General features: G+C 50.7%; 8 protein-coding genes across 8 annotated transcripts; 3 read left to right on the top strand and 5 right to left on the bottom strand.

The window, feature by feature from the left end:
- Positions 1–1741: 1741 nt before the first annotated feature.
- BDV17DRAFT_293724 (uncharacterized protein) lies at positions 1742–2329 on the top strand (the record flags this gene model as incomplete). Its single annotated transcript, XM_073762680.1, has 2 exons — positions 1742–2061; positions 2167–2329. 2 exons carry the CDS (start codon positions 1742–1744, stop codon positions 2327–2329), a joined length of 483 nt encoding a protein of 160 aa, XP_073613139.1.
- Positions 2330–4841: 2512 nt separating this feature from the next.
- On the bottom strand, positions 4842–6952 carry atfA (bZIP transcription factor atfA). The gene is made up of 3 exons (XM_073754613.1): positions 6475–6952; positions 5130–6255; positions 4842–5076 (listed from the first exon to the last, which is right to left on the bottom strand). Exons 1-3 carry the CDS (start codon positions 6578–6580, stop codon positions 4857–4859), a joined length of 1452 nt encoding a protein of 483 aa, XP_073613138.1. The 5' UTR covers positions 6581–6952; the 3' UTR covers positions 4842–4856.
- A 1850-nt stretch (positions 6953–8802) lies between these two features.
- On the bottom strand, positions 8803–9258 carry BDV17DRAFT_293722 (hydroxyisourate hydrolase; the record flags this gene model as incomplete). The annotated part of the gene is made up of 1 exon (XM_073762679.1): positions 8803–9258. One exon carries the CDS (start codon positions 9256–9258, stop codon positions 8803–8805), a length of 456 nt encoding a protein of 151 aa, XP_073613137.1.
- A 515-nt stretch (positions 9259–9773) lies between these two features.
- Positions 9774–11413, top strand: BDV17DRAFT_158851 (ArsA family ATPase). Its single transcript, XM_073754612.1, has 3 exons — positions 9774–10516; positions 10574–11163; positions 11224–11413. The coding sequence occupies exons 1-3, from the start codon at positions 10127–10129 to the stop codon at positions 11264–11266; spliced, it is 1023 nt and encodes a 340-aa protein (XP_073613136.1). The 5' UTR covers positions 9774–10126; the 3' UTR covers positions 11267–11413.
- A 3588-nt stretch (positions 11414–15001) lies between these two features.
- Positions 15002–17001, bottom strand: BDV17DRAFT_270039 (eukaryotic translation initiation factor 3 subunit E). The gene is made up of 3 exons (XM_073758629.1): positions 15801–17001; positions 15547–15741; positions 15002–15484 (listed from the first exon to the last, which is right to left on the bottom strand). The coding sequence occupies exons 1-3, from the start codon at positions 16934–16936 to the stop codon at positions 15466–15468; spliced, it is 1350 nt and encodes a 449-aa protein (XP_073613135.1). The 5' UTR covers positions 16937–17001; the 3' UTR covers positions 15002–15465.
- Positions 17002–17277: 276 nt separating this feature from the next.
- On the top strand, positions 17278–18051 carry BDV17DRAFT_293719 (mitochondrial 54S ribosomal protein mL49; the record flags this gene model as incomplete). Its single annotated transcript, XM_073762678.1, has 3 exons — positions 17278–17434; positions 17552–17937; positions 18001–18051. The coding sequence occupies 3 exons, from the start codon at positions 17278–17280 to the stop codon at positions 18049–18051; spliced, it is 594 nt and encodes a 197-aa protein (XP_073613134.1).
- Positions 18052–18730: 679 nt separating this feature from the next.
- BDV17DRAFT_158713 (putative ARID/BRIGHT domain protein (SWI1)) lies at positions 18731–22480 on the bottom strand. The gene is made up of 2 exons (XM_073754610.1): positions 22319–22480; positions 18731–21963 (listed from the first exon to the last, which is right to left on the bottom strand). The coding sequence occupies exon 2, from the start codon at positions 21938–21940 to the stop codon at positions 18992–18994; it is 2949 nt and encodes a 982-aa protein (XP_073613133.1). The 5' UTR covers positions 21941–21963; positions 22319–22480; the 3' UTR covers positions 18731–18991.
- On the bottom strand, positions 22481–23323 carry BDV17DRAFT_158733 (uncharacterized protein). Its single transcript, XM_073754611.1, has 2 exons — positions 23032–23323; positions 22481–22973 (listed from the first exon to the last, which is right to left on the bottom strand). The coding sequence occupies exons 1-2, from the start codon at positions 23208–23210 to the stop codon at positions 22667–22669; spliced, it is 486 nt and encodes a 161-aa protein (XP_073613132.1). The 5' UTR covers positions 23211–23323; the 3' UTR covers positions 22481–22666.
- Between the last annotated feature and the right edge of the window lie 809 nt (positions 23324–24132).

Genomic DNA, 24132 nt, shown 5'->3' with positions numbered 1-24132 from the left:
ACAAAGGAGCGACAGCGCGTGGAGCCGTGGCGGAGCCTGCGCTTAAAAATCGATGGAGCACAAGCCTCGGCGCTCGGGGTAGGCGATTGTGCAGTGGCTGTGCTACCTACTGCCTGAGGAATAAAACCGATCATACCCGGGCGCCTGTCATTTCCCGTTGAGGGCCAGTGCGGCATCGGCCAGAAACTATTTGCTTCTAGCCTTCTAGTGTGCCTCCATGTCCCGACAACCTGGACATGCTACGCTGGTAATCATTCAAGCTGACGCTGAGTGGCAGCAGAGTGCTAGTTAGCATCAGATCCAGGGCACCAGCGATTTGGAAACCTCGATTAGCGCATCCTTCCTTGGGCATCATTTATCTAAGTTAATATACAAAAACTCAGGCTTGCATCAGTGATGTGACATACCATAGCACGCCTTCTTTGCCCCTTTACAGAAAATAGTCAATGTCGAATCTTGCGAAGTCTAAGTCAATTAGCAATTTGCTCCCTTCCATTCTCTGCGGTAAGCGAAATCGCGGGGAGGCAACTGCGAATGTTAGGCCAAATCATCGCAGACAGTATGGCTCAGCGCTGGCAAGATCCGTACCGAAAAAAAATCAATAGTTAGCGAGGATATTATGACAGCTCTGAGAGTCCAAGCTTCGCAGGCTCGCAGCAGGCAAAGCCACAGTCTCGTCAGGGCTGCTAGCCTGCTGCGCAGGATCTGATCCTCAGAGACAATGACACATCGCCACCCACTGATCTGCCCTTCATCTATTGAGGGTGATCCAACCCAGACTAGCATGTCTTTCGAATTTGGAACAGTGGAGGTCGCAGTGGTGATCAGATGAGGGGAGGAGGGGAGAGGAGAGGGGAAGTTGCGTGCTTGAGTCATTCTCACCCTTACCGTCACTGTCACCTTACAGACAGCATGCACTCCCTGGCCAAAAACGTGGACGAAAGCCTGCTTTTTCGTGGCCGGACGCAAGGGGCAGCGCATGTAGCACCCTACAACAGGGTTTTGCAGGCAGATCCTCTAGATCCTTCGGGCACCCCGGCTGACTGGCACCTGTTGAGTGTCGACTAGTAGTCAGCGTGGCCTGTGCAGCCGCTGCGGATCCCTCAGCAAAAGCCCAGAGTATAGCCTACAGAGTACAAGCCCCGCCCACTCTGCGATTGCTGACCGCAACGCCGCTGCAGCGAATGATCGCCCTCCATCGTCAAATGATTGCGAAGGCAGGGCCGAACATCTCCAAAAGAGACAGCTCCAACTTGGCATCGATTCGACTAGTTGGACTAGCGAGGGGGCCATCAGGAGGTTAATCTGCTAGTGCAGGCACTGGTGCCCCATCATTGGCTTCACGCTGACGAGCATTCTGCGCAGACTCCGAACCATCCTGTTAGTCGATGGAGCTCTTCATCTGAGCCCATCGTGCCCCAATCACTCCGTGTCCCAGCTGACGCTAGAATGACCTCAAGTCTCCCACGAAAAAACAACCTGCAGGTGCTGTTGCAGGTGCAGGGTCTCCAATCTCCATGCCATGCGCTGGGCTCTCCACACCGTCATCGCTGGCCTGGACAATATAAGGGCCCATATCCCACGATGGTTGTGTTGAACATCAAGTGTCTATCGAACATTGGAAACCACAGAGTACAAGTCTCCTAGACCTCACATCAAGACTTCGGCTCGAACGTGCCCCTCCCGCCGTCAACTCTACATCCTTGCTTCGCCAACCTTAAACACAACCACACTCAGCACAATGACCTACAAATCCAACTACGAACCTTATGTGAGCGCATCCTCCCAGGCAATCTTCAACTACAGATCTGACCGTCCGTCCCAGACAAGCCAAAGCCTCGACCTGCGGCCCTCAGACGAACTCTTCTACCCTCTGGGAGATCTATACCCCCACGTCGTCGCCCTCCAACTCCAACACGAAGACGAGGACCCATGGTGCGCCACAAAGGACTTCACCGGATACCAAGACACCTCATACTGGGCCGAAATCGTCTCACCCTCATCCCCACGATCACTACCGGAGCATTCCTCGAAGCGATCGCTTCGCAGGTGCAGCGGTGAGTTTGCCCACCTTCTCCACGTTTTCCCAGCCTTTGTGACTTGTTCTATTGTAATATGACATGTTCTATTTGGAGTCGAGACTTGACTAACGTTGAACTGAATCAGAATCCACAAAGGCAAGATTCGTTTCCAGAATCCGTCGACTCCTCCGCCGCGACGACGAGCTACGAAGACGCCGGCGTTTCGAGTGATTCCACGTCCTGCACTGCATTTACTTCTAGAAGCCTTTTTGCTGGAAACCCTAATGACCCGCATTCTCCCTTCGTAATTCGCCTTTACTTTTCGCTCTTCGCTTCTCACTGCTTCGTTTGGTTCTACTCGCCATGTTTCTATCTACCCCGCTTGCTTTAGCCCATCCCTTGCATAACTGCATCACTCACGAGTTACGTCTTATCATATCAGATCACATGCGCACTGTGCGTGATTACTATCTACTCTGAAACGACTTTTCCTATGTCACCAATCTTCTACTGCTGTCTCACTTGCATCACACTAGCACTCCAATTTCCAAGTCATCTGACTGGCCCCTCATTCATACTTTGTTTCACCTCTCATTCTATGTTTCACTCTTGGCATCTGGCATTTGTTTTAGCGAGGCGTTTCTGGCTTACTAGCATCGTTCCATGCAAGGGGCTTTAGCGATAGCATTATCTGTACCTTACTGGCGTGGTCACTGGCATGGGCGCTTTCGGTCATCTGACACTTAGATAGAATGAGACTATCTTACTGCATTCCAATCTTAACTTTCCAATCACCACGTTTTTCAGATAAACGCTATAAATTTCATTGGGTTGATTGGTTACCGTTTATTTCCAAACAGCACAAATAGTACTCTTTCCACGTGAACATAGCCTAAGGGACTCGAGTCTTCGAACCTTATATCTGATAAATGAAATGGGCCTCGCTTAGAAGCACCCCTCCCTCCCTTGACTCGGTCACAGTAAGGGTTATCTGCGGCTTCGAAGCCTGTCCATTCTTAGTGTCAGTGTCAGTGTCAGTCCCTGTACGATCTTTGTAGACACGATTATTCATACTACTAATAGTTTTGCTGAAACCCTTTCCGACCCATCAGTATCGGAATACCTATTTTGAAATCGGTGCACTGGAGCCAATGCACAGAGTATAGAGGATAGAAGGCTATGATCCAATGTTCTCGACCTAGTATTCCTGGTGTACACCTGGCAGCGCGCTTTGAAGGCTTAATCCAGACCGGCATACTACTGTATAGTTGTGGAAGAAGCGGGGGAGCTACAACAACGATCGGCGTAAAAACAGCGGTTCTCAGCATCATCTTTTTCATTATCAACATACTCATGAGCCTCCTCATCTCAGGTACGCGTTAGCCATCACGGGATTGATTACCTGAATGTCAGCATTACTACTCCTGTTCTAATGAACTACTATGATCCATTCCCGAGACTGTCGGCAATACCTGAACTGAACACAATCTAATCTTCAGCCTGATTTCACATCTCTTCTCTTCTAATTTCTTCAATACTTACTCCGTATCCTGCCTTCGTTCAACCCAAGTCAAGCAAGGGGTGTGATACCCTTTCAGTTTCACGCATCACGCAGCATCACGCACCGTGACCCTGATCCTGAATCGAAGTCGGCATCGAGACTCGAAACTCAAATCGCGACGGGAGTAACTTTGACTTAGCCATGATACAATCATATCACATCACATCACGGCCACGAGAATGATCACAATAAATTTGAAGACCACGGTGGAGGACGGGGCCTTGAGTTGCGGCCCTTGCGTTGGTCCGCCGCTTGCCAGTCGCCAGTTCAGACTAGACCGCTGTCAACCTGCAGGTACGAGTCGACGCATCCATTATTCTTGCGTGGGGGTGGGGATGGGGCTCTTTAATCTTGACAATATTGTGCTTGCTTTTGCATCTATCTACCCACGTCGACGGTCAATTCGTCCGTGTCAATGTAGCTCCCAGCTGTTGCTAGTAGATACCCTGGTAAATTAGGCTAGGCTGTTTAGACTGGGACTTCATCTAGATAGCTTGACTGGGACTGGGCTTACATGATTACCGAGTACCGACCCCCACGCACCAAGCGCTTGGAACTAGGTAAGTAGCTTACCCCAGTAAATTATGGCTTATGCATGTCCAGAGCCCGAGGCTTCCAAGGAACCTGAGTAACCAGCAAACCTCTGTCGGGACTGGCAGGCTGCTTACATGCATGAACTCGGACCCACTTTACCAGAGAGTCAACGAATCTCAACTAATATCACCACACCATCGGGCCTCACTAGCCCAGAACTGCATAGGTGGACTTGGGCTCGAGTTCGAGTTTCGGGGTCCATGTATGGAGTGCCTGTTTAGATATATTGTCAAATCCTGATTGAATACTCCGTACTAAGAGAGAGCCGGACGACAGAGTGATAACGATGGATAGCCATGTGTTTAAATCAGTGAAGAAATCACATTTAGCAACGAGGAACCCTGCTAAAGGACAAACTGCCCTGGCATATATATCACAGTAGAATCGGACTTGTCGCTGCAGGTGTGGGGGAACCCCGAGCGGGGTGATGTGAGGAATCAGATCCAACCTTCATGCTGGGTAGATGGGTAGAACGAGTAGTCGAAGTTGAGTACGCGTCTACTACAGTATCCACTATCGATAGGGATCCAAGTTGCAACTACATCAAAGATATGTCATATAAGAGCATGTTGAAGAAAGCGAAACCTTTTGCGTTGTTACACCATGACAGAACACCCCGTAGCCAGATACACCATGTAAATATAAACTAGTAATGCAAGCCGTGAAAATATTAAAAGAAATCAAGTGTATGGCGGATTCGGGTTCCAGATAAGCCCCTGCGCCTGTGAAACCGGACAATCTTTGTGTGCAAGCAATAGTGTCTTCAGATTAACAATCTCTTCCCGCAGTTGAGTAACGGTCGTCGTAAGCGCATCGTTTTCTGACGTAAACAGCTCGACCTTAGCCTGGAGGTTGGCAAGCCACTGCTTCTTCCGTTGTCGACATTTGAGTGCCGCAACCCTTGAATGTTGTTAGAAAAAGAAGTAGATAACATAGAGTGTTTAGAGACATACCTATTCCTCTCAAGAAAGTTCTTTCGCTTCTCTTCATCTGTCATCTTCTTCCCGTCGCCGGCCTTCTTCTTCTGCGCGGGCTGGTCTTCATCATCTGACTCGCCCTCAGAAGGAGACTCTGTGCTAGCTGACCCGTTGTTAAGTTTCGTTTTCTTGTTTGATCCCTGGTTGAGATCTTCTGTCTTGCGCCCTTTGGCTGCTGCGCCTGTGGCTTTCGTAGACGTGTTTCTCTTGCCTCTGCCTTTGGCAGCAGGCTTAGTTTCGCTCTGTGGATCTGAGCCGTCGCCGCTCGGTTCCCGGGTGGCATTTGATACACCATTTGCATTGGCCGATTGACGTCGGGTTGTGATCTCAGTGGCCTGAATAGTTTGTGGTGGAATTGCAGTCTGGTTTGGAACAGCGGCAAACTGGTTCGCGGACTGTTGGCCACCCTTAGCTAACATGAATAACCCATTGGCAGCGTCTGAGGCAGCATCATGGTGGCCAAAGGGGTCGACAGCGGCAGGTTGAGCTGTTTTAACTTCCATAGTAGTTGTAATTTGAGGTACGTCGGGTTCAGCAGTTGGATTAGACGTCGGCGCATTGCCGTTCTTCTTCGCTGCTACGTTGAAAGCTGTACGGTGGAAATCAATCGTTGAAGGGGTTGCGCCTCCGTTTTGCAGCTGGTTGATAAGAGCCTGAGAGTTCGGACTCGGTGCTGGGAACATAGAACCTCCACCGCCGGGCGTCAAACCAGTGCGAAGCGAGGACTCATTTGGCGTCGGGAAGCCTCTTCCGATACTGTCAAAGTAGTCGCTTCCACCAGCAGGACCTGCAAGCATGGCGGGACTCAGAGGACCCGAGCGCAATGAGTTGGACCAGTTGTAAGCTCCTCCAGCGGAGGTGGCGCCTGGTAAGGCAGGCGATGTTATTGATGCGACAGGAGGGAGAATCGACTTCCCCGGTGTCTCGCCAGAACCCCCAAAGGACTGCTCAAAGGGGTTCGGCTCCAGGGCGAAAGGGTTGTGAACAGAGTTGAAGTAGTCGGGGGTATCGGTGGCGGCTGTTGGGTTAGGCCGTGGAGGAGGTGCTAATGAGTTGTTGGATTCGCCATCTGGCTTCTGTTCTTTGGTATCTGATGAGGGCTCTGTAGGAGCAATAACACGTCAGTATAGAAAAGAAAGCGAAGTCGCGACAACGCGCAGTGAAAGAGGGTAGTGGTAGCTGTGCGACGTCATCCAGAAAGACAATCCTTATTGTATGAGGTCATCCCGCCACGTCGAGGGAAAGAGACAACATCCAACTCGGAAAGAGTGCCACACAAACCATAGATCAAACACAGTGTACCAGGTTTGAAAGAACTCACCATTGTCCATCTTGACGCTGGCCCTTTCTGCGTCCATTGTTGTTGTATGCGCACTGGGATTATTGGGGAGGGTCGTTGTAACTGCCGTAGCCACAGCGGCAGACATAGTCCCCCCGCAATCGGTTTGATATAATGGCTGAATAAGGAGGCCGCAAGAGATCCGTGGTCCCCCGAGGCCAAAAAAAAAAGAAAAAGAAAAAAGAAAAAAAAAAAATCGATAAAGTGTAGGAAGAGAAAGCAACCAAGACCGATTAGGCGAAGTGGCGAAAGGCAATAATTAACAAAGAGAATTACAGTCAAAAAGCGAAGGGACACCGAGATCTGTCGAAGTCTCTCTCGAAGTCTCGCACGGGAGCGCGTCGAGAACCGTGAGGCAGGAAGAACAGTTGAAAAAGGTGACGTTGTGAGAAATCAATAAAAACAGATTAGATATCCGTGCATTAGTGAATAGTGCAGAGTAATTGCAGTGGTTGTACCCCAGAGGGCGGAAGTCACTGGGTATGATGCTTGAAGATGATGGAGTAGTGAAGAAGGAAAGAAGAAGTTGTGACGTAGTCTGGGTTGGACAGGGAGAATTGCAATAAATTTAGGGGAAAGAGCGAGAAAGAGGGGAGCCGGTCGACTATGAGGTAAGCGGCAGCTCCTCGATTCCTGCAACCCTGGATTCGTACAAAAGCCAGTCTGTCTGCCGCGTTGCAACTCTCAATCTCGAGCCAAACTTCTGCCGATAGTGCGGTCGTCTCCAGACTGCCCGGCCTTTGACTTTTTGATCTTCGCTTTTCTCCCTCTTACTCGGCCTTGCGACCGTCTTAACTTCACAGTTCCCACGCACAATGGGATCTTGATTATGAATGAAAAAATCAGAAAAACAGGACAGGCAGTCGCGTCCTGATTGGCCGGAATCGAGAGAGTCGCAGGACGGTCTTCGACCTTTGATGGTGGATTCCGGCAATTCTTTGCGCCAATGTGATGACGCAACCTCGAGTCGGATTGTTGGAATTGTGCGCACAACTTGATCGCACAGAAGTCAACCACAAAGGATGTGAAGGATCCAAGGGATACAGAAGGTAAATATCAGGCAGATCCAGAGGGTATCAGCTACAGCAACAGGTCGAGACTGCGCTTTCCAAGATTTGTCGCCGATACAGTCGTAGGAAGGGGGTTGAATGGACGGATGACTTCACCGTGACGACGAGGAATTTTATCTGTCCCTGTGGACCTGAAGGTGTCGGACCAGCCGGGGCGGGTGTCCACTGACAGGTCGCTTGGACTATTGGCCCACTACAGTTCAACCATTCATTTGCTCTTTCGATATCGCCGCTCACAACCGCTTTCCGCATTCAGCCATTCAGGACGTTTTTTCGTTCCTTAGCGGCTTTTTTCAAGGATATCAAACCACTCGACCACCGTCTAATTGGTTGCTGCAGCTGATGACGCAATGCCTCTAGAACCTTGCCGTCTTCAACCCTGTATCACGTGAGCACAAAGGCTTCGTCTCGGCGGCGGCCAGATAAGTATCGATCTTGCCACTCAGACCGGAATAGACACTTGCCGAGATCCGGGCAGACGGAGAATGCGACTGTAGAAGGATACTACTCCGTGAGGTACAGACTGATAAGCAGATCTTGATGCAGTTGGCACCTCAGTATCAGTAGTCGAGAGACTATCAGTAGCAAGTTGAACATCCGTCAAATAGGACCCTGGACATGGGTCTTTCATGCAAGCCTATCTTTTAGTTCTGACACGGCAAGCCACCCGGGACCTCGCCTGCCCCAGACTGCTTAGGCGACGTTTGATATAGGGTCTTCTGGAGTCTGGAGACGCGTGTTCTGCCTTCAACTAGGAGTCGCATCAAACAAACGAGCATTGAAATCAAGAAAGAACGATGAGACTTGACCTTTGTAGATACTCCGTTGTTTCTGAAGAAAAGAACTGTCAGATTGTACTCCCTGCCTGCGCTGTATGACTGAGTGCTAGTTGGCTCTAGACTTAAGCTTGAGGTTGCGACCTCTTTCTTGCCAATGCCGTGATTTGTCGATGTGCTGATACGTTGATGCTGCTCATACGGCTCATACGGCATAGAACTAAGATCTATCTATATATATGTTTGGAGCATATACTTCGAGGCTCCACGTACATCATATCCTCCCGAGGTTTTGACATCCACTCCGCATGTAAACAATCGATAACGAGATAAGATCAAGATCAAGATCAAGATCGATATTTCAATTTGGTATCTATAACCAATCTATAACCACCAAGGTAGATACCCCGCCTCAAGCCACCGAAAGGCGATAGTTTCCGAAACGCTCCAGCTCGATATCACATTTACGACCCCCGATACGTCGAATAACTCCAAGGTCCCAACAACACTGGAATATGATAATGCCTCCACCCCTCCAGACCTTCCTTACCCCTCCCCTTAACCGTAATCTTGACCTCGACCTCCGGCCAAAAGCTCTCAACGCCCTGCGCCTCAAACCAGGGTCCAACGTTGAACGTTAGAGCCCAGTTTGTCTTGCTATCGGATGCGGGGAGGGTCGACAGGACTTCGGCGACTGTGGCACTGGCTGACTGTGACTGCGCTGTGCTTTCGTCTGTACTGTTGCTCAGGGGTGCCCAGTTCGCGACTCGGCCGTCTGCGTTTGTTGTTGCGATGAAGGCGACGTCTTGCGCGGAGGGGTTTGAGGGGGTTGAGAGGAGCGTAAGGATGACGGGAAGGTTTGCGGCGGGGGTGCCTGTTAGGGTGTTTAGGACGTGGCAGGTTATCGGGTCGCGAGACATTGTGGGTTGCTTATGTTGTTTTTGTTGTGATTGCGATTGTGCTGAGGTTGATGGTGAGCGGGGAGAGGAGGGCGCGAGAAGGTGGTTTTGGTGTAGACTGAGACGGGTTGCGACTTTGCCCAGCTGGTCACTTGAAGAAGGGGTTGTGGAACCAACGTCCATAAGTAGAGGTGGAGATATCGAGAGTATTTGGAGCCTAAGGTAAGAAGAGAATTGCAGGAGGTAGGAGTAGGTACTTTGCCCGGGGTTTTATCTTGGTCAGTCCGCTCTTGCTGTGTCGGAGGCTACCGACGAGCTCTCCGGAGTATACCTTCAGTGGGGTATCCAAGCGCTTCAGCAGAGATGTTAGCAGCGGCTGATAGCCTGACCTGGAATGGTCAATACGACCAGATATAGCTTGTATAGATTGCGCAGCAGGTTCAGCCTCTGTTCCCCAAGTATAAAGTCGAGATTGACTTCCAGGGACCCGGAAGCACAGTCCATAGGGAGATTGGTGGGGTATCCCACAACAGCCTGAGGCAGGAAGGCCTCTGCACGTGTCACTTTGGCAGCGGCTACAAGGACGCTTGTTCCACACAGCACTGACTACATTAGCCGTGCGCTAGGCAAACAATTATCTACCGTTCTCGTTGTGCCGGTGCCGCTCAGACGTCAGACGCCAGACGCTAGACACTATTCTCCAGATTTCTTTCCGCTTCCTGAAGCTTCAGCCAGAACTTTTGACCTTTGCGGGGAAGACCCAGAGCGCACAGCACTTGGTGCGACTGTCACACCCAGGCTTTGGACCATTGCCATCTGACTGTATCTTTCTCAGCAGTCGCCAAATTCACCAAGCCGTCGTTGAATCATCGTTATCAAGCCGCTCAGTATGTCCTCGACCGCGATTGTCCAGGACGACGACCTTATGGAGCCTACGCTTCAGTCGATCGTCAACCAGAAAACATTACGATGGATCTTTGTTGGTGGAAAAGGAGGTGTTGGGAAGACCACCACATCGTGTTCCCTTGCCATCCAGCTTGCCAAAGCTCGCAAATCCGTTCTGCTCATCTCCACCGACCCCGCGCACAACCTCAGTGATGCTTTTGGCCAGAAGTTTGGGAAAGAGGCCCGTCTTGTTGATGGGTACACCAATCTCAGCGCGATGGAAGTCGACCCCAACGGCAGTATCCAGGATCTTCTAGCGAACGGCGACGGGCAGGGTGACGACCCCATGGCTGGACTCGGTGTTGGGAACATGATGCAGGACCTCGCCTTTAGTGTATGTAGCGCTGCTCCACTCACCCGATTTTCCTGAGGCCATTACTGACGATGGTAGATTCCCGGTGTCGACGAGGCCATGTCATTCGCCGAAGTCCTCAAGCAGGTCAAGTCTCTGTCCTATGAGGTCATTGTCTTTGATACTGCCCCTACCGGCCACACCCTCCGCTTCCTCCAGTTCCCCACGGTTCTCGAAAAAGCTCTCGCGAAGCTGTCGCAGCTATCATCTCAATTTGGGCCCATGTTGAACTCGATCCTTGGTGCCCGTGGTGGATTGCCCGGTGGCCAGAACCTTGATGAGCTTCTGCAGAAAATGGAGTCACTGAGAGAGACCATCGGCGAAGTCAACACCCAGTTCAAGAACCCCGACATGACCACTTTTGTTTGCGTCTGCATCGCAGAGTTCTTGTCTCTGTACGAGACGGAGCGTATGATCCAGGAGTTGACAAGCTATCAAATCGACACGCATTCCATAGTCGTCAACCAGCTCCTATTCCCCAAACAAGGCAGTGATTGTGAGCAATGCAATGCGCGGAGGAAGATGCAGAAGAAGTATCTGGAGCAAATTGAAGAGCTCTATGAAGACTTCAACGTTGTCAGGATGCCGTTACTCGTTGAAGAGGTCCGAGGCAAGGAGAAACTAGAGAAGTAAGTCGCAACCCTGATTATGCTTTAGCTCTCGTTTGCTCATGATTGTTATCACTGCAGGTTCAGTGATATGCTCATCAATCCTTACGTTCCCCCGGAGTAAGCAGTAACTTCTCATAGAACCGGTTCCAGTATGAAGTTGAGATGATTGTTTGGCATGAATTACGAGAACGAGATAGACAGTAATATACAAAGCTTCTGATGCATGGTTGTTTGAGATCTCTCATTGTACTGAGGATTCTTCTTTTCCAAGGTGCCTTCATAAGGCCCGCCTTGTCAATGCTTGTCATGTTTCCTTTTTCCCCCTTCGCCCCTTTCCCGTCATCCTCCTTCCGTGTTAACAATGTCAAACCACTGGCTTCTAATACTCGCCACAGCGCTTCACTTTCGCCTCCATAAGGCTGTCATCTCAGTGCAACAGCTATCACACGAACACTTTCCTTCGGGAGTTACCAGCTTATCGCCCCAATAAGGCTGCAAAGGCAACATACTTCCTTGCCGATAGGCCAAGCGCCTTCGGTCGCGTCTCCGCCTGATGCCATCAACATCCATGTCCCTTTGGGCCAGAGCTAGGTACCAAGTCATCTGCCAGGAGCGTGAGCACGCCGGCGGTGACCTGCTTTCGGAGAGGAGCCCCTCTGACTGGTAGACTTTTCTACATGCGTCACCAAGACAACAGGCCACAGATAAGGAGCAGTATTGGACATGCGATGGGAGACGTTTAGATCTGCCGCACTAGCCACTGGCTGAGAGCTTATCCTGGAACGCAAATGTGGCAAATCCAAGGCCTGTCAGTCACTGCTCCGTCAAGTCGAGCTTGGGCCATCTTAACGTGACGGACGAGTGCCTTTCCTGATCCACAACTGATTTGGCCCAGCTTCTAATCGTCCAGACCGGGCTGCAGGATTCCAGAATTCAGAGTCCAGACGGTCGAGTACGCCGATCAAATTGAGTCGGATCAGCCCAAAGCATCCAACGTATTGGTCTAGACCCTGTCAACGAGGGCCTCGTCCATGTTCAGTAGCCATATTAATCCTCCAACTCGAGAGAAACAGTACTCGCGTTTCCTTCCGCGGACTTATATGCAGAAAATGTGGATTGGAACAACGAGCGGTGCACATGTCTCGACAGTTCTCTTTAGTGAGACTCATAGGCCGCCTATACCTGTTCGCCGTGTGGTCGTCGCGTACAAACTACTACTGTGCTTTTATGCAGCAGCATAGACAAACAGCAAAACACCAAGTAATTGGCGGCGCTGCTAGTAACCTCGCCGGCGAGCTTCGCCGTTGTGGGGTCACTCAAAATATGTCGCTCTCGAACAAATGTTGCGTCTTGTCCGACAACAAGGTGGGCTGGAGAAGCATGCATGGAAACTCCAATACGAGACAACATAGATGACCCTCAAGGTACAATGGCTTGAGGAGCCAATTGCGACCGTAGCATATCCTTGCGCGCGGTTCTATTCACTCCGGCTTTGTTCATAAACACTGCGCTGGAAAAAGCCAAGCATCTTTCCAAAAATGGCGCCCTGCATACAGTGTCGAAACTCGGTTTTCGCACGATCCTTGTCCAGCTTGTCAACAGCGCGCCCATCCTGGCACCCTAAGGCCGAGCATCACGACCCAGCAGAGCGGAGAGTCCGGGAGCTTCGCTAGAAAAAGAAATATGCGATCCTTCAAAGCTGCGCTCTAGTTTGATTGGCCCTTTTTCGAGCTACGGGAAGGCTGAACCTAACGTCTTTTTTCCTTTTGGATCTACGCCTCAAGATTCTATCCCATCGGCATCCGTTTACTCAAATGTCACTTCATTTTGGTCGAGAGATTTGGATCTCGAGGATTGGATGGCAGATATCTGCAACCTGTCCGTAATCTCACTAGACGAAGAATGCGGGACGCACCGCAGAGGAGCTGCGAGATGGACTCTCAATGATCCATTCCTGGAGCCACGGCATCACACATAAAACCTGCGGATTACTTTAGATGCAGGGAGAAGGTTCACCGCAGAATCGGCCAAGGGGGTCAAGGAACCAGGACGACGCTCGCGGTTTACTAGTAATACTAGAAACCGCTTCGATTTGTTGAAATGAGCCTAGCTCTATTGTGGTTCAAGCCTCACTTTTGTTAATTTTATTACCGGCGCAAAAGGGTTGGATAAAAGAGTGAGGCGGTTTCGCCGGGATCCGACATGAACAGCAGACCAGAAACAGCCCTCGTAGCTCGCTCTATTGTTCATCTGTCTGTCACAGGATCCATAGTGAGCTCTCCTGTTGCCCTGGTCTCTATTGCTGTTGCTGATTGTTTATTAGACCATGCTGATCAGCGAGTCATCCCGACTCCTGGGCGTCGCCGACTTTGGAGGGTATACTCCACGTAGAGGCGCTGACCGTTTCCGTTCCTCATTCCTTTTACTAATACTCCCTTGCATGGAGGGAATATGAGAAGTATATATACCTATATAAAAGGTGCTTGTATGTGTTTGCTTACGAGGCCCTCATAACCATCACTGCCGCCGTCATCCCGGATGATAGTACCTGCTTTCAAAGCGGGTTAACTCATTTAGCCACACGCATACATACGTACGACAGCTACTCCCACAGAGAACACTTTCCCAAAGAGACAAAAAAAGATGTCTCAGGTCCAACAGTACTGGCTGCCAGGATATGGACTTTCCCGTCAGATTGTATTAGGCCAGATCCAGTACTTCCTGGGACCGTCCGCAACCGTCCGGCCATACAGTTACCAGGTAAACCTCCGACATGACTCCAAGGATTCATTTTTCCGCAGCCATATATAAGGAAACACACACCCTAACCACTTGAGCTTTCTGAGATCAAAAGGGGCGCGAAGGTTACTTGATTGTTGGCGTACCACTGACAAGAGTATGTCTTCCTGTTCTTCTGCCCCTATCCATTTCCTCTCGACGTTGTCGTCAAGAATTCGAAAACTGACCTCCTCATAGGAACAAATAAACGACCTCGCGATCATGTCGCGGGAATACGAACGACAAGAGGCACTCCGGATGGCCGGCGACTCCAACCCACAATCAGAACCCTACATCAACGAAATCATTCCCGTTCGGCTTCCCTCAGGCCCTCCACGCAGGCGGCCAGGAGACTATCACGGTCGATGATGAGCTGAGTCTTCCGCATCAGCTAATCCATAGTTGTTGTTTCCTCAGCGTCGCATTCCACCGGATACCACTTTACCTTTCTACCTTTTTCTGCTCTGATAGCGCTTTCCCCCTCGAACTGCCGCTCTCTATACATATCCACCCCGGAACTACGCCAAGTTCCTAGTTCACGACCTCAACACACTTACTCTCGATTCATCAGTGAGAAGGTCTCATTTCTTGTTAGGGAACAAAGTCCCGTCTCGGCATAGCTTTCACGGTGTTTCGGCTTTTATCTTTTTAGACATCTTGCGTCGTCTTTTTAACCTATCTGCCTTTCTATACGTGGGACCGCGTTTGCTTTCTTTGTCATCTCACCTGGGCTGCACTCTTCATCGTTTCTCGAATTCGAGCTACCAGAGATATCCCCGTTCTAGATTTCGACTCTCTTGCTCAATATCCATTTGTCACTCTCAGCGTTTTATCTGCTCTTAGCAATGAGCAAGGTGTCATGCTACTTGATAGTGCTGTAACCTGAAGGCTTCCGACATGTATATAATAGAAGATGGAAGATACCTACTAGGTACGTAAAACGTTTGTCAAACGGCACCGCAACGGGCTGCATTGCGATTTGCGAAGATCAAGAATGAAATATGTGTCTAGGGTTCTAATACATAGTTCCCAAGAAACCTACGTGATTTACTAAAGAGGAAGTGGAATCAAATACCGAAGAATGTACTCTCATCATCTCTATAGATCATTCGTAACAACATCGATCAATCAATACATGGAATGAGGAAGATAAAAAGAGGACGGATTGGATGATGATTTTGAGGTCGTGAGTACGTAGATCGTGAAGACCCTCACATCACATGATTACACCAGACGGGGAGGACGGGAGGTTATAGGGAAATCAAGGTAGGTAGGTAAGAGATCAAGGTAAGGAGAAAAGTCAAAAGCGAAGCGAAGCGGGACCACCTGAACGCCGGCCTGATGCCACTCCCAGTCCAGTTTGCTGTGTTCCGTTCCCATCATATCATTCAAGAAGATGCCCATGCCCCGCGCATACACAGGTTCAGGGGAATACTACCAACATGAACGAAACCAGCAGCCTAAAGGTCCGGGAAGGGAATAGAGGAAAAGAGGATTTCTTTTGGAGGGTTCAAAAACGACAGAAGACGTGACGCGAGTTGTTTATTTCGCAACAGCCGCGCTGTAAGAGGTATTAGCTTCGCTATATCTGTAAAGGGAGACGGGGCTGTATTATCGACGTACCTGAGGACCTGCGTCCGGAAGAAGGCACCCTTTGTCTTCTCGATGACTTGCTGGTATACGGATTGAGGGGGGTGGTTCATGATGACTGTGCCCTCCTTGTAGTCGATCTTGGCGTCGACCCGGGTGTCGCGGATCAGGTTGACAATCCACTTCTCACCCTCGTCCTGGTTGAGGCCGAGGCGGGTAGACAGGTCCCTAAGTAGTTGTTAGCTTTGCTCTTGCATCTTTTCGCTCCGCGAGATTCGGCCACATACTTGATATCAATCCGCTGGTGGATCTTGCAGTAGCTCTCAGAGATGAGGTGTCGGGCGGCTTCGACGAAAGCGTCGGCGGCGGAAACGAGGAAGAAGTCGCTGCGCAGCACCTCCTCGGCCTCACCAAGCTTCTTCTGAGCCTCCTCGAAGTCGAATTCGACGTACAGCGCCTTGATGAAATCGGTGATGGGGTCTGAGTACTCGTAGCCCTCCTGGCGAACGACGCGAATCAGGTCCTTCAATTGCTTCTGGTATGCGCTGCTGTTCTTGTGGGCGCGATTCCGGTTCGTGATGACAGCGGCAGCGAGGTATCGGAGAATCCAGGGGCAGCTGGTCTGGATGGTGTTGATGTAGGCGGGGGAGAAGAAGAGATCGGTGAGGACGTCGCGGGCGGGGTCGTAGTTGAAGAAGGGGAAGAGGGACCAATGGATCAACCATGAGCGGTTGTGAAGTTGGCCAACAGGGTTGTTGAAGAGCCTTGTCTCGATCGAATCCTTGGCCTTCTGAACTTCCTCCATGGCAGCCTCCCAGTTGGTGGTAAGGATCTCTGAGGCCAGCTTACCCCATGTGGCCGAGGCGACCTTGTCGTTATCGGTAGAGAGGACACGGAATTGGTAGAGTAGCTCAGCGGCATTACCGTAGCTACCGCAGCTGTATTGGAACCGACCGTAGTCGAAGAGACTGTTGACCATCTCGGCCGTAACTCCATGCTGCTCCTCGAGGAACTTCAAATTGGCAACCTTATCGCTCCGCAGATTTCCCACAACGGCCTCGTCCTGCAGTAACTCGGTGATCTTCTCGCTCTCATCCTGGTAGTGTTGCAGCTTGGCAAGAACCTCCTCTCTCTTCTTCACAAACTCGTCGGGGATTGTGTCGGAGTTGTTGATTTCCTGCCACAGGTTGGCCACATAGTCGGTCATGTTGGTGTGCTTCAAGAGCTCGTACTTCGCGCGGACAATCTCTGAGTCATCATCCTGGCCAGAGCTGAATTCGAGCAGGGGGAAAACAAGGTGACGGTCGAGGTAGGGAATGAGCTTGGGCAGAAGGTCGTACTTGTTGGCGATCTCTTCAGCGGTTTTGTGGGCGGCGGCGCCGCTGAGCAGGGTCTCAGCGGAAGGAGGGGCGTTAGCTGCCATGGCGAACAGCGACAGGAGCGAGACCGGGAGGGTGGTGGAGGGAGGGTAGGGGAACGGTGTCTTCGTCGTTGCCGTTGGTGAGGAGCAAAGTGTGCGGCTTTTCAGATTCAGAAAATGTGGGCGGGAGGGTTGGTCTGGGCGCTAGGCCTCTCTGGGATTAGCGCGACGGATTCCGCTCCCGAGCAAAAAGTCCTTGCTTGTCTCGATATCAATCAGACCATCATCGAGTGCCTCTTCCTCCTCCATCCCTCCTCGCCCTCTATCCTCGTGGTCCATTCTCCCTCGGAGGGCTTCTAGCGCAGAATCTGCGGCTTTCTCCCTCCTCATCCTCCTCTGCACAGATGGCTTCCTTCATGCAGTCTCTAGCAGCGTCCGCCGTTCGCAAGCAGTCGACGGTGGTGTCAAGCTATCTACAACGCGCTGCGCAGCCTGTTGCTTCCTCAGGGATACGTAGCTCAGTGTCTTCTCAATGCCTCCAGTCTAGATTCCTCAGCTCTCGTACGTCATAGCCATTCCGTTAGCCACCGATCCTATATTACCCAGCATATAGCCACGGATCTAAATCGCGGATATGCAGAGATTGCTTTGTCTGTCCTATACTAACCTCTACCTTAGAAACACTTTTCCAATTCCAACGTGCCACATCAAAGACATCCATCTCTACGCAGCAGCGCCGTACATTCCTCGCCCAACTGAAACGCCAATCCCAAACAGTCAAGGAAAACACCTCAACCATCACTCCTCCCCCGGCAGCCGCCAACCTCCAGCTCAGAAACCTCCCCTACTTCGTCCGCCGAACACCTTCAAACCAACTTCCCGTTTATCTCGTTACCAAGGCCGGTGGCACCAAGCAGCAGACAAAGATCCAGAAGACAGAGGGTGACATGGATGCTATGAGGAATGATCTTGCACGATACTTGGGACTCGAGTCAGGCGAGCGTAATGCCCCAAAGAGCGCAGATATCACCGTCAACCGGCTGAATGGGCATATTGTTGTCAAGGTACGCGCTTTTTAGTACCAAAGCGCGGCTTTAATTCCGAGAGCTAACGTTCGATTCAAACAGGGCTGGCGGAAACCTGAGATACAACAGTTCCTCCTTGAGCGTAACTTCTAAGCGTGATTACGACTCCGTCTCACCCAGTTACGTCCTAATACACGACCTATTATCTCGAACTCATCCTCCTGCTTCTCATCCCCGAAACAAAAATTGACCTCAAAAAATTGAGGTCAAAACGAATGCCTATATGGTTCAAAAAGAAAACACAACCCAGAGACGAGAGGCCAACATTCAGGCCCCGATCTCCTTATATCTCGCTGGGTATAGATAGGTACTATCTATCCACCTGTCTATCATCCTCCTCATCGCCATCTCTCCATCGATGTGTGTGTACCATTTCCTACTACTGTATTCCTTGACATTCTGCCAGGAGTTATGTTTCTTCTATTTCCTATTTTTTTTTTCCATCTCCTATCTATTATTTTCCTTCTCCAGTCTCTCTTGGCTTCTGTATTACTGGCGTGGCTTTTAGGCATTCTGTATGTAATAGTGCATATTCAATGATCTCATGGCTGTTCGATCTATCTTCATATTCGTCGTATCATAGGATTCATAAGTGGCCACTCTTCACCTTGTCTTGCCAGGCACCGGGTCATGCCAGTGATATAGATGAACGACCAAGAGAACGGTGATCGGATATCGTTTCTAAGGATATATAAACCCGATATATAGAGGGATAAATAGATTGAACATTAAGATGTCATAAGACCTCCTTGTGTCCAGGGTTGCCCGAGGGTATTGAGCACTGCATTGTACAGACAACGAATAGCAACAGATAAAAAGGATACACATTGTCACGCCTCACAAATACGTTTTCCACCGGCGCCAGACGAAGTGAAAAGCAGCATGACTATACTCTGAGAAATAGGTAATAGTTTACTGAAAGATATAATAGAAGACACGGCAGAAATGAGGAATTGTCAAGTTTGTAATTGCAAGAGGAATAAGTCAATGCCGTCGCTAGAAAATAGACAAACAAATAATAGACGTGGTTTCATCATTCCGCAAGCCGTGCATATGTGATCAATTGCCGGACAACGCCGGGGTCGACGTTATGCATCAGTAGTGCGCCCAGTAGGCTCTCCTTTTTGGGAAGAATGCCGGACGCAAACCGCAAGTTCGAGTCGGTGTCCGCATGTTTCGATGTCTCGGCCAGGCGCTGGAGAATCGCCAATCCTCGGTTGATGATGGCACCATAAGCACCGGCCTCAGCTTCCGCCTGCGCCCTCGCAGCGTGGGTTTGGCGGGAGTTCTGTAGCGGCGGAGGAACGCGCTCCGTGCTTAGGATACAAGAAAGGCGGAGGAGATGTATGGCGAACCCATCCACTGATTCAAGCCAAGATTTGGCGGTTGATCCTTCAGCAAAACCTGACAGAATGTCAGCAGCCAAAAGCCCTTGCATGAGGAACACTTTGCGAATGTCTGCTATCGCCAGAGGTTTTCTAGGCTGATTCGGAACTGGGCAGATAGCAAGACCGAATGTGCGGGTCAAAAGCTCTTGTTGAGCGGCGGAGGCTCCATCGCTTGAAAATATCGAACGGAAGAACGTCCGGTTTGGTTCGTCACGCGCCAATAATTTGGCCAAACTATCAACAGCAGCGGGAGTGTATTTGTGAATGGAGGGGTTATAGGCTGTGAACATGACACCGTCCGGTGAAGCAGCTGGTCCAGGGAACGGAGCGAACGACAGAAGAAACTGGAGGAGACAGAGTGCCTCCTCTTTACTTGGTAAATGAATGGCCTGGGCCACATTACTCAGGTAGATGACAGTGTCCTTCATGAAGTCCAACGTGTTCTGATGTGTTCGGAGGAGCATGTTTCTAGTGGCAAGGTAACGGATGATGGTCGAGATGAATTCGACAACGGGAGGTGTTGATAATATGCCGTGGTTAGGCTCGATGAAAGAAAAGTTGCGCAGAATGGTGGTAATACAGATGAGCCTATCAACGGCCCGATCCAGTTCGTACTCGGTACTTCCGAACTCGGCAACCGCGGCTAGAGACGTCCATTCGGAGTGACATCCACGCTTTATCTCCTCGTAGGACGGCAGTAGCATCATATCGGAGACCTCTGGCGCATGCTCTGCGAGAAACTCGGCTTGATCTTCCGCGCACTCTATCAGGCTATCAACCAAGTCATCGCAGTTATCCAAGGATAGTTGAATCGGGGGATCGGAGGAAGAAATGGAGACGAGTGCGTCAAGTGCCACGCGCATTTCTGCATGCATGCCGGACTTGATCCCCATCGTCAAAGCATGTATATCGACTACTCCTAGCTCGGCAAATGACGGTATATTCGGCTTGAGCCGTGAGATCTCTTCTCCAAGCTGGTAAATCTCGCCGATGGTAATCGGCCCATGGGACTTATGGTCTGAGAGTATCACTGGCTTGTAGGTTTCTGGTATTGGATGTCCAAGAGGCCGGTCAGATGATTGATCAATCTCCTCGGTAGGTTTTTCGACAACCGATCCCGGTCCCTTCTCTGACGGGACGGGGGACTGCGTTGATGCTTGCCCATTGAGGTCGTGAGGGGTGGTAGGTGGTTGGGATAAGCGCGAAACGCTGAGGCGGTGTTGGCTATGTTGTTGTTTGCTCTGTATCTTGCCTGGCGTGGGAGTTGCGAAACCATTGACCGCGCCTTGGTGGGCGCTGTTCGGTGTTGACGCACTAACGGGGGTGCCGTGGCCTAATTGCTGAGGACCTTCAAAGCCTTGCGCCTGCTTGACGGCGGGAGACTGGAATTGCATGCCAGATGGATCACTCGGTTGTCGCGGTACAGAAGGTTGCTGAGTTGGGTCGGCAAACTGTTTTTGTTGACTGCTCAGGAAAGCCTGCTCGTAAGCAGCGAGTGTTCGCTGGTAAAGATCTCGAATCTCTTGAACTGCCATGGGGAACTGCACTGGAGGAAACTGCAGCTGTGTAGCTATTATTGGCCACATATTTGTAGCCGTGACCTTCTTTGAGCCGCCCATTTTCATTACAGTCGCATAAAGCTGCACGAGGTTGATCGGGCGACCTGATACAATGGGATTGGGATCAAGAGGCAAATTCCTTGACATCATGAACTTTTGTAAAGATCGCATGAAGCCCTCAGGATTTGGTGGTTTCGCCATGGTTTGCTGCATCTGTCTGATGGCTGCCATTTGCTGGGGGTTCGCCATGGCGTTCATGCCTGCTACCATTGGGCGACCAGCCATTGCGGGATTCATGTTCATCGCGCGATTTTGCCCCTGCATCTGCATGGCGTGTATTCGTTGTTGCTGTTGTTGGGCGGCGAGTGCCTGCTGGTATCCTGGTGGCATACCACCGAGTTGCGTCTGCATTGGCGCTTGTACGGGCGCGGAAGTCATGGCGGGGGCCGGCGAGAACCCGGATGCCATTCCTTGGGGGAAATGTTGGCCCGGCATGAATGAAGCATTTTGGGGAGTATTCACCCGACTTGGATGATCGGATTGCGAAGGAGACATCTGGGTTCCGACATGGGGTCCGGCTGGCGAGAAAGGGCTTGGAGAAGCTGTTCCCATTCTCTGTTGGTCAAAATCTTGCATGATTGGGGACTGCGAAACATTTGCGGGTGCACCTTGTTGGAGATGTTGATATTGGCCCGGATGGGCAAACTGAGGAGTTCCATTGACAGGGCCTGGAAATCCAGGATAAGGAACCTGCTGGGGCGTCTGCGAACGGGAAGCTAGTCCTCCGGGAGCTTGCCTCGGCGACATCGAGATTCCATCTTCTGGGCGCGCTCGTTTCGATGGAATCACCTGGTTAGGGTTGGCGAATCCAGGAGACGCATTTCTGGGGACGCCATTGAACATGCGCTGGAACTGATTTGGGTCGGGAGTAGGGGAGTTGTGGAGGAAGGCCGCGGAGGGATCAATGGTTGCCTGATGAAAAGCACCATTCTCATGGGTTGGGAGGCTCGAGGCGTCAAGGGGCCAGGCATTCATGTCGTGCGGTTTTACCAACCCATCTGCAAGGCAAAAGGAGCTGTCAGAGAAAATGACACAAATGCAACGTTTCCATCATTCAACGTGCGACCGGTAAGGAATGGAGGAACAATAGAAGCTTCATCATCGCACATCACGCATTGAACCAGTTCAGGTCCATAGATCGCGATGGATGATAGAGATCTGACGCGTCGGTTGGAGAGTCACTTGTCGCGCGCCTTGGTCTGCGACACGACCGAGGCGAAGCACCCGAAACAGATCAACCAACGCGGAGCGCCCAAAGCAAGACAAATGGAAGTAGGTCAATGCATTACAGATATGGGTCATGCCATCATGGAAAAAAATTATGAGTAAGATAGGAAAGAAAGATATACATACCGACAAGGCTGGACTATCAAAATGCCGACTCGCGAGCGGACGATGGTAGCCAGTCCCGAAATAGCAGCTGGCAGGTTGAGAGACTGCGAGGGATGGGAGGTCACGGGACCCGTGCGCAGGAAACAAGAGAGCGTCTGGTGGAAAATAGCCCGGTCAGCGAATGACCGCGGGTGGTGGGAGCTGCCAAGCTCCAGAGGGCGACATTGAACTGGACGGGGAGCAACAGCACAACAAGGTTATAGATAAACGTGGAAGATAATATAAGCTAAAAAAGAGAATAGCAAGGACCAAAAGGAAAGCTTCGCAATGCGCAGTGGTTCCGTAAAATCAGGACGGAGTAGATGTCGGCTAGTTGCAGTGCGTGGCCACAAGAGAGCGAGGCGTGCAACAGACCCAATAGCGACGGGGAGAGGCGGCGGGGAGCAGATTGTAAGGAAACAAAGACTGACATACCTTGAGATAGTGCACCATACACTGTGGTACGAGATACCCTTGGCCAGGATCGTGTATTTTATTTCTTATTTTAGTTTTCCATAAAGAGGGAATTTTCGATCGCTTGGAAAGGCCGGTGAGTGGAGGCACAAAGGGATGGAAGATGCCGGGAATGGGGACGGGCGTGGAGGAAGGCAGCAACCCCAGATTCGGTGAAGAAAGACTGGAGATATCAAAGTCAGATGGGGACTGGCGTATAACTTTTCAGTAAGTTATTTTACCAGATCTGAGCAGTAATAGTAATCTTAGCAGAGACACAGGAGAAGCAAGTCAGTCGGTCCGTTAGGTTAGCAGGCGGAAAGGGGTTTCCAACTTTCACTGTGACAGGCGTCGGGATCCACGTTGTTCCGCCCCGGATGGGCCCGGTGGAATGCCACCCTTTGCGCTTTCGGCCATTCATCGTGCAAAGCAAGGAATGCCGTGCTTAGCGGGGAATCAATCAGAAGCAAACTATCTCTTGGGATCGAGCTCTTCTGTTGTTGGCACGTTGCTCAGACCCATGGGAGTGAAGACAAAGAAGAGTCCAAGTCAGTGCTGTTGTCAAGTTAGTCTGCTTCGGTGCCCTTGAGCCTGCCCACTGGTCCGCAGTGGTTTTCAGAGCATCCGAGCAAGCAGCTGGGTTATCCATGATCATAGTGAAGAAGCATTGCATGATTAACTGGTGGAGACCATATTCTTTGAGATCAAGCTGCCAGGAGCTCTCCTTTCAGGTCAAGAGGAGGCTGATTCTCGCTGAGTTGCTGATAGTAGCAGGCAGTAGGTTAGTGAGAGACATAAGTAGGGAGCACGGAGAAGAAGACCGGCGTAAGAACCCAGTCAGAACAGAAAGAAGAGCGAACAGAAGCGGTTTCAGAAAAGAAAACGCGCAGAGGAAAAGAGGAGAGAAGAAAGGAGATTGGGGCTTTGGTCACGGAGAGAGGATTATTTATAACGGCTCATGCTGCCCACCTGATGGAAATGATCCGCCCAATCTTGAGTGTGTCAAAAGGTATGGATGAGCAATGACAGAGCTGCGACTGTTTGACAACCTTTCCCCCCTCGCTGTCTCCCAATCTAATCCCTGGGGCATCCAACTCTAGAATCCTAAATCACGGGATTGCAAGAGATTCCCGGACCTTGTCCATGGATTGCTGTCCCACCTGCCACGTCCATATAATGCTCCACTACGATTGTGAATGATTAGGCTGATTTTGAAGACGTAGGCTAGCTATAAGGATTCAATACAGAGAATGCAATGCTGCCTCATTGAAAAAAGCATTACTATGACTGTGACTGTAATTCAGTGTGGCTTCGTTGACTGTCTCATGGGGATCCATCTGCGT

This window comes from Aspergillus undulatus, assembly GCF_047715775.1.
Source record: "Aspergillus undulatus strain CBS 261.88 unplaced genomic scaffold BDV17scaffold_44, whole genome shotgun sequence".
NCBI lineage: Eukaryota > Fungi > Ascomycota > Eurotiomycetes > Eurotiales > Aspergillaceae > Aspergillus > Aspergillus undulatus.
The sequence above is the reverse complement of the archived record's forward strand: the minus strand, read 5'-3'. Positions and strand labels throughout refer to the sequence as shown.

Coding starts and splice junctions, on each gene's coding strand:
- atfA (XM_073754613.1), bottom strand. CDS start 6,580: ATGTCTGCCGCTGTGGCTACGGCAGTTACAACGACCCTCCCCAATAAT. Junction 6,256..6,474: donor CAGCGTCAAGATGGACAATG/GTGAGTTCTTTC, acceptor TTGCTCCTACAG/AGCCCTCATCAGATACCAAA. Junction 5,077..5,129: donor AACTTTCTTGAGAGGAATAG/GTATGTCTCTAA, acceptor ACAACATTCAAG/GGTTGCGGCACTCAAATGTC.
- BDV17DRAFT_158713 (XM_073754610.1), bottom strand. CDS start 21,940: ATGAATGCCTGGCCCCTTGACGCCTCGAGCCTCCCAACCCATGAGAAT.
- BDV17DRAFT_270039 (XM_073758629.1), bottom strand. CDS start 16,936: ATGGCAGCTAACGCCCCTCCTTCCGCTGAGACCCTGCTCAGCGGCGCC. Junction 15,742..15,800: donor CACCAGCGGATTGATATCAA/GTATGTGGCCGA, acceptor ACAACTACTTAG/GGACCTGTCTACCCGCCTCG.
- BDV17DRAFT_158733 (XM_073754611.1), bottom strand. CDS start 23,210: ATGAATGGCCGAAAGCGCAAAGGGTGGCATTCCACCGGGCCCATCCGG. Junction 22,974..23,031: donor ACTATTACTGCTCAGATCTG/GTAAAATAACTT, acceptor TGATATCTCCAG/TCTTTCTTCACCGAATCTGG.
- BDV17DRAFT_158851 (XM_073754612.1), top strand. CDS start 10,127: ATGTCCTCGACCGCGATTGTCCAGGACGACGACCTTATGGAGCCTACG. Junction 10,517..10,573: donor TGCAGGACCTCGCCTTTAGT/GTATGTAGCGCT, acceptor TGACGATGGTAG/ATTCCCGGTGTCGACGAGGC. Junction 11,164..11,223: donor GGCAAGGAGAAACTAGAGAA/GTAAGTCGCAAC, acceptor TTATCACTGCAG/GTTCAGTGATATGCTCATCA.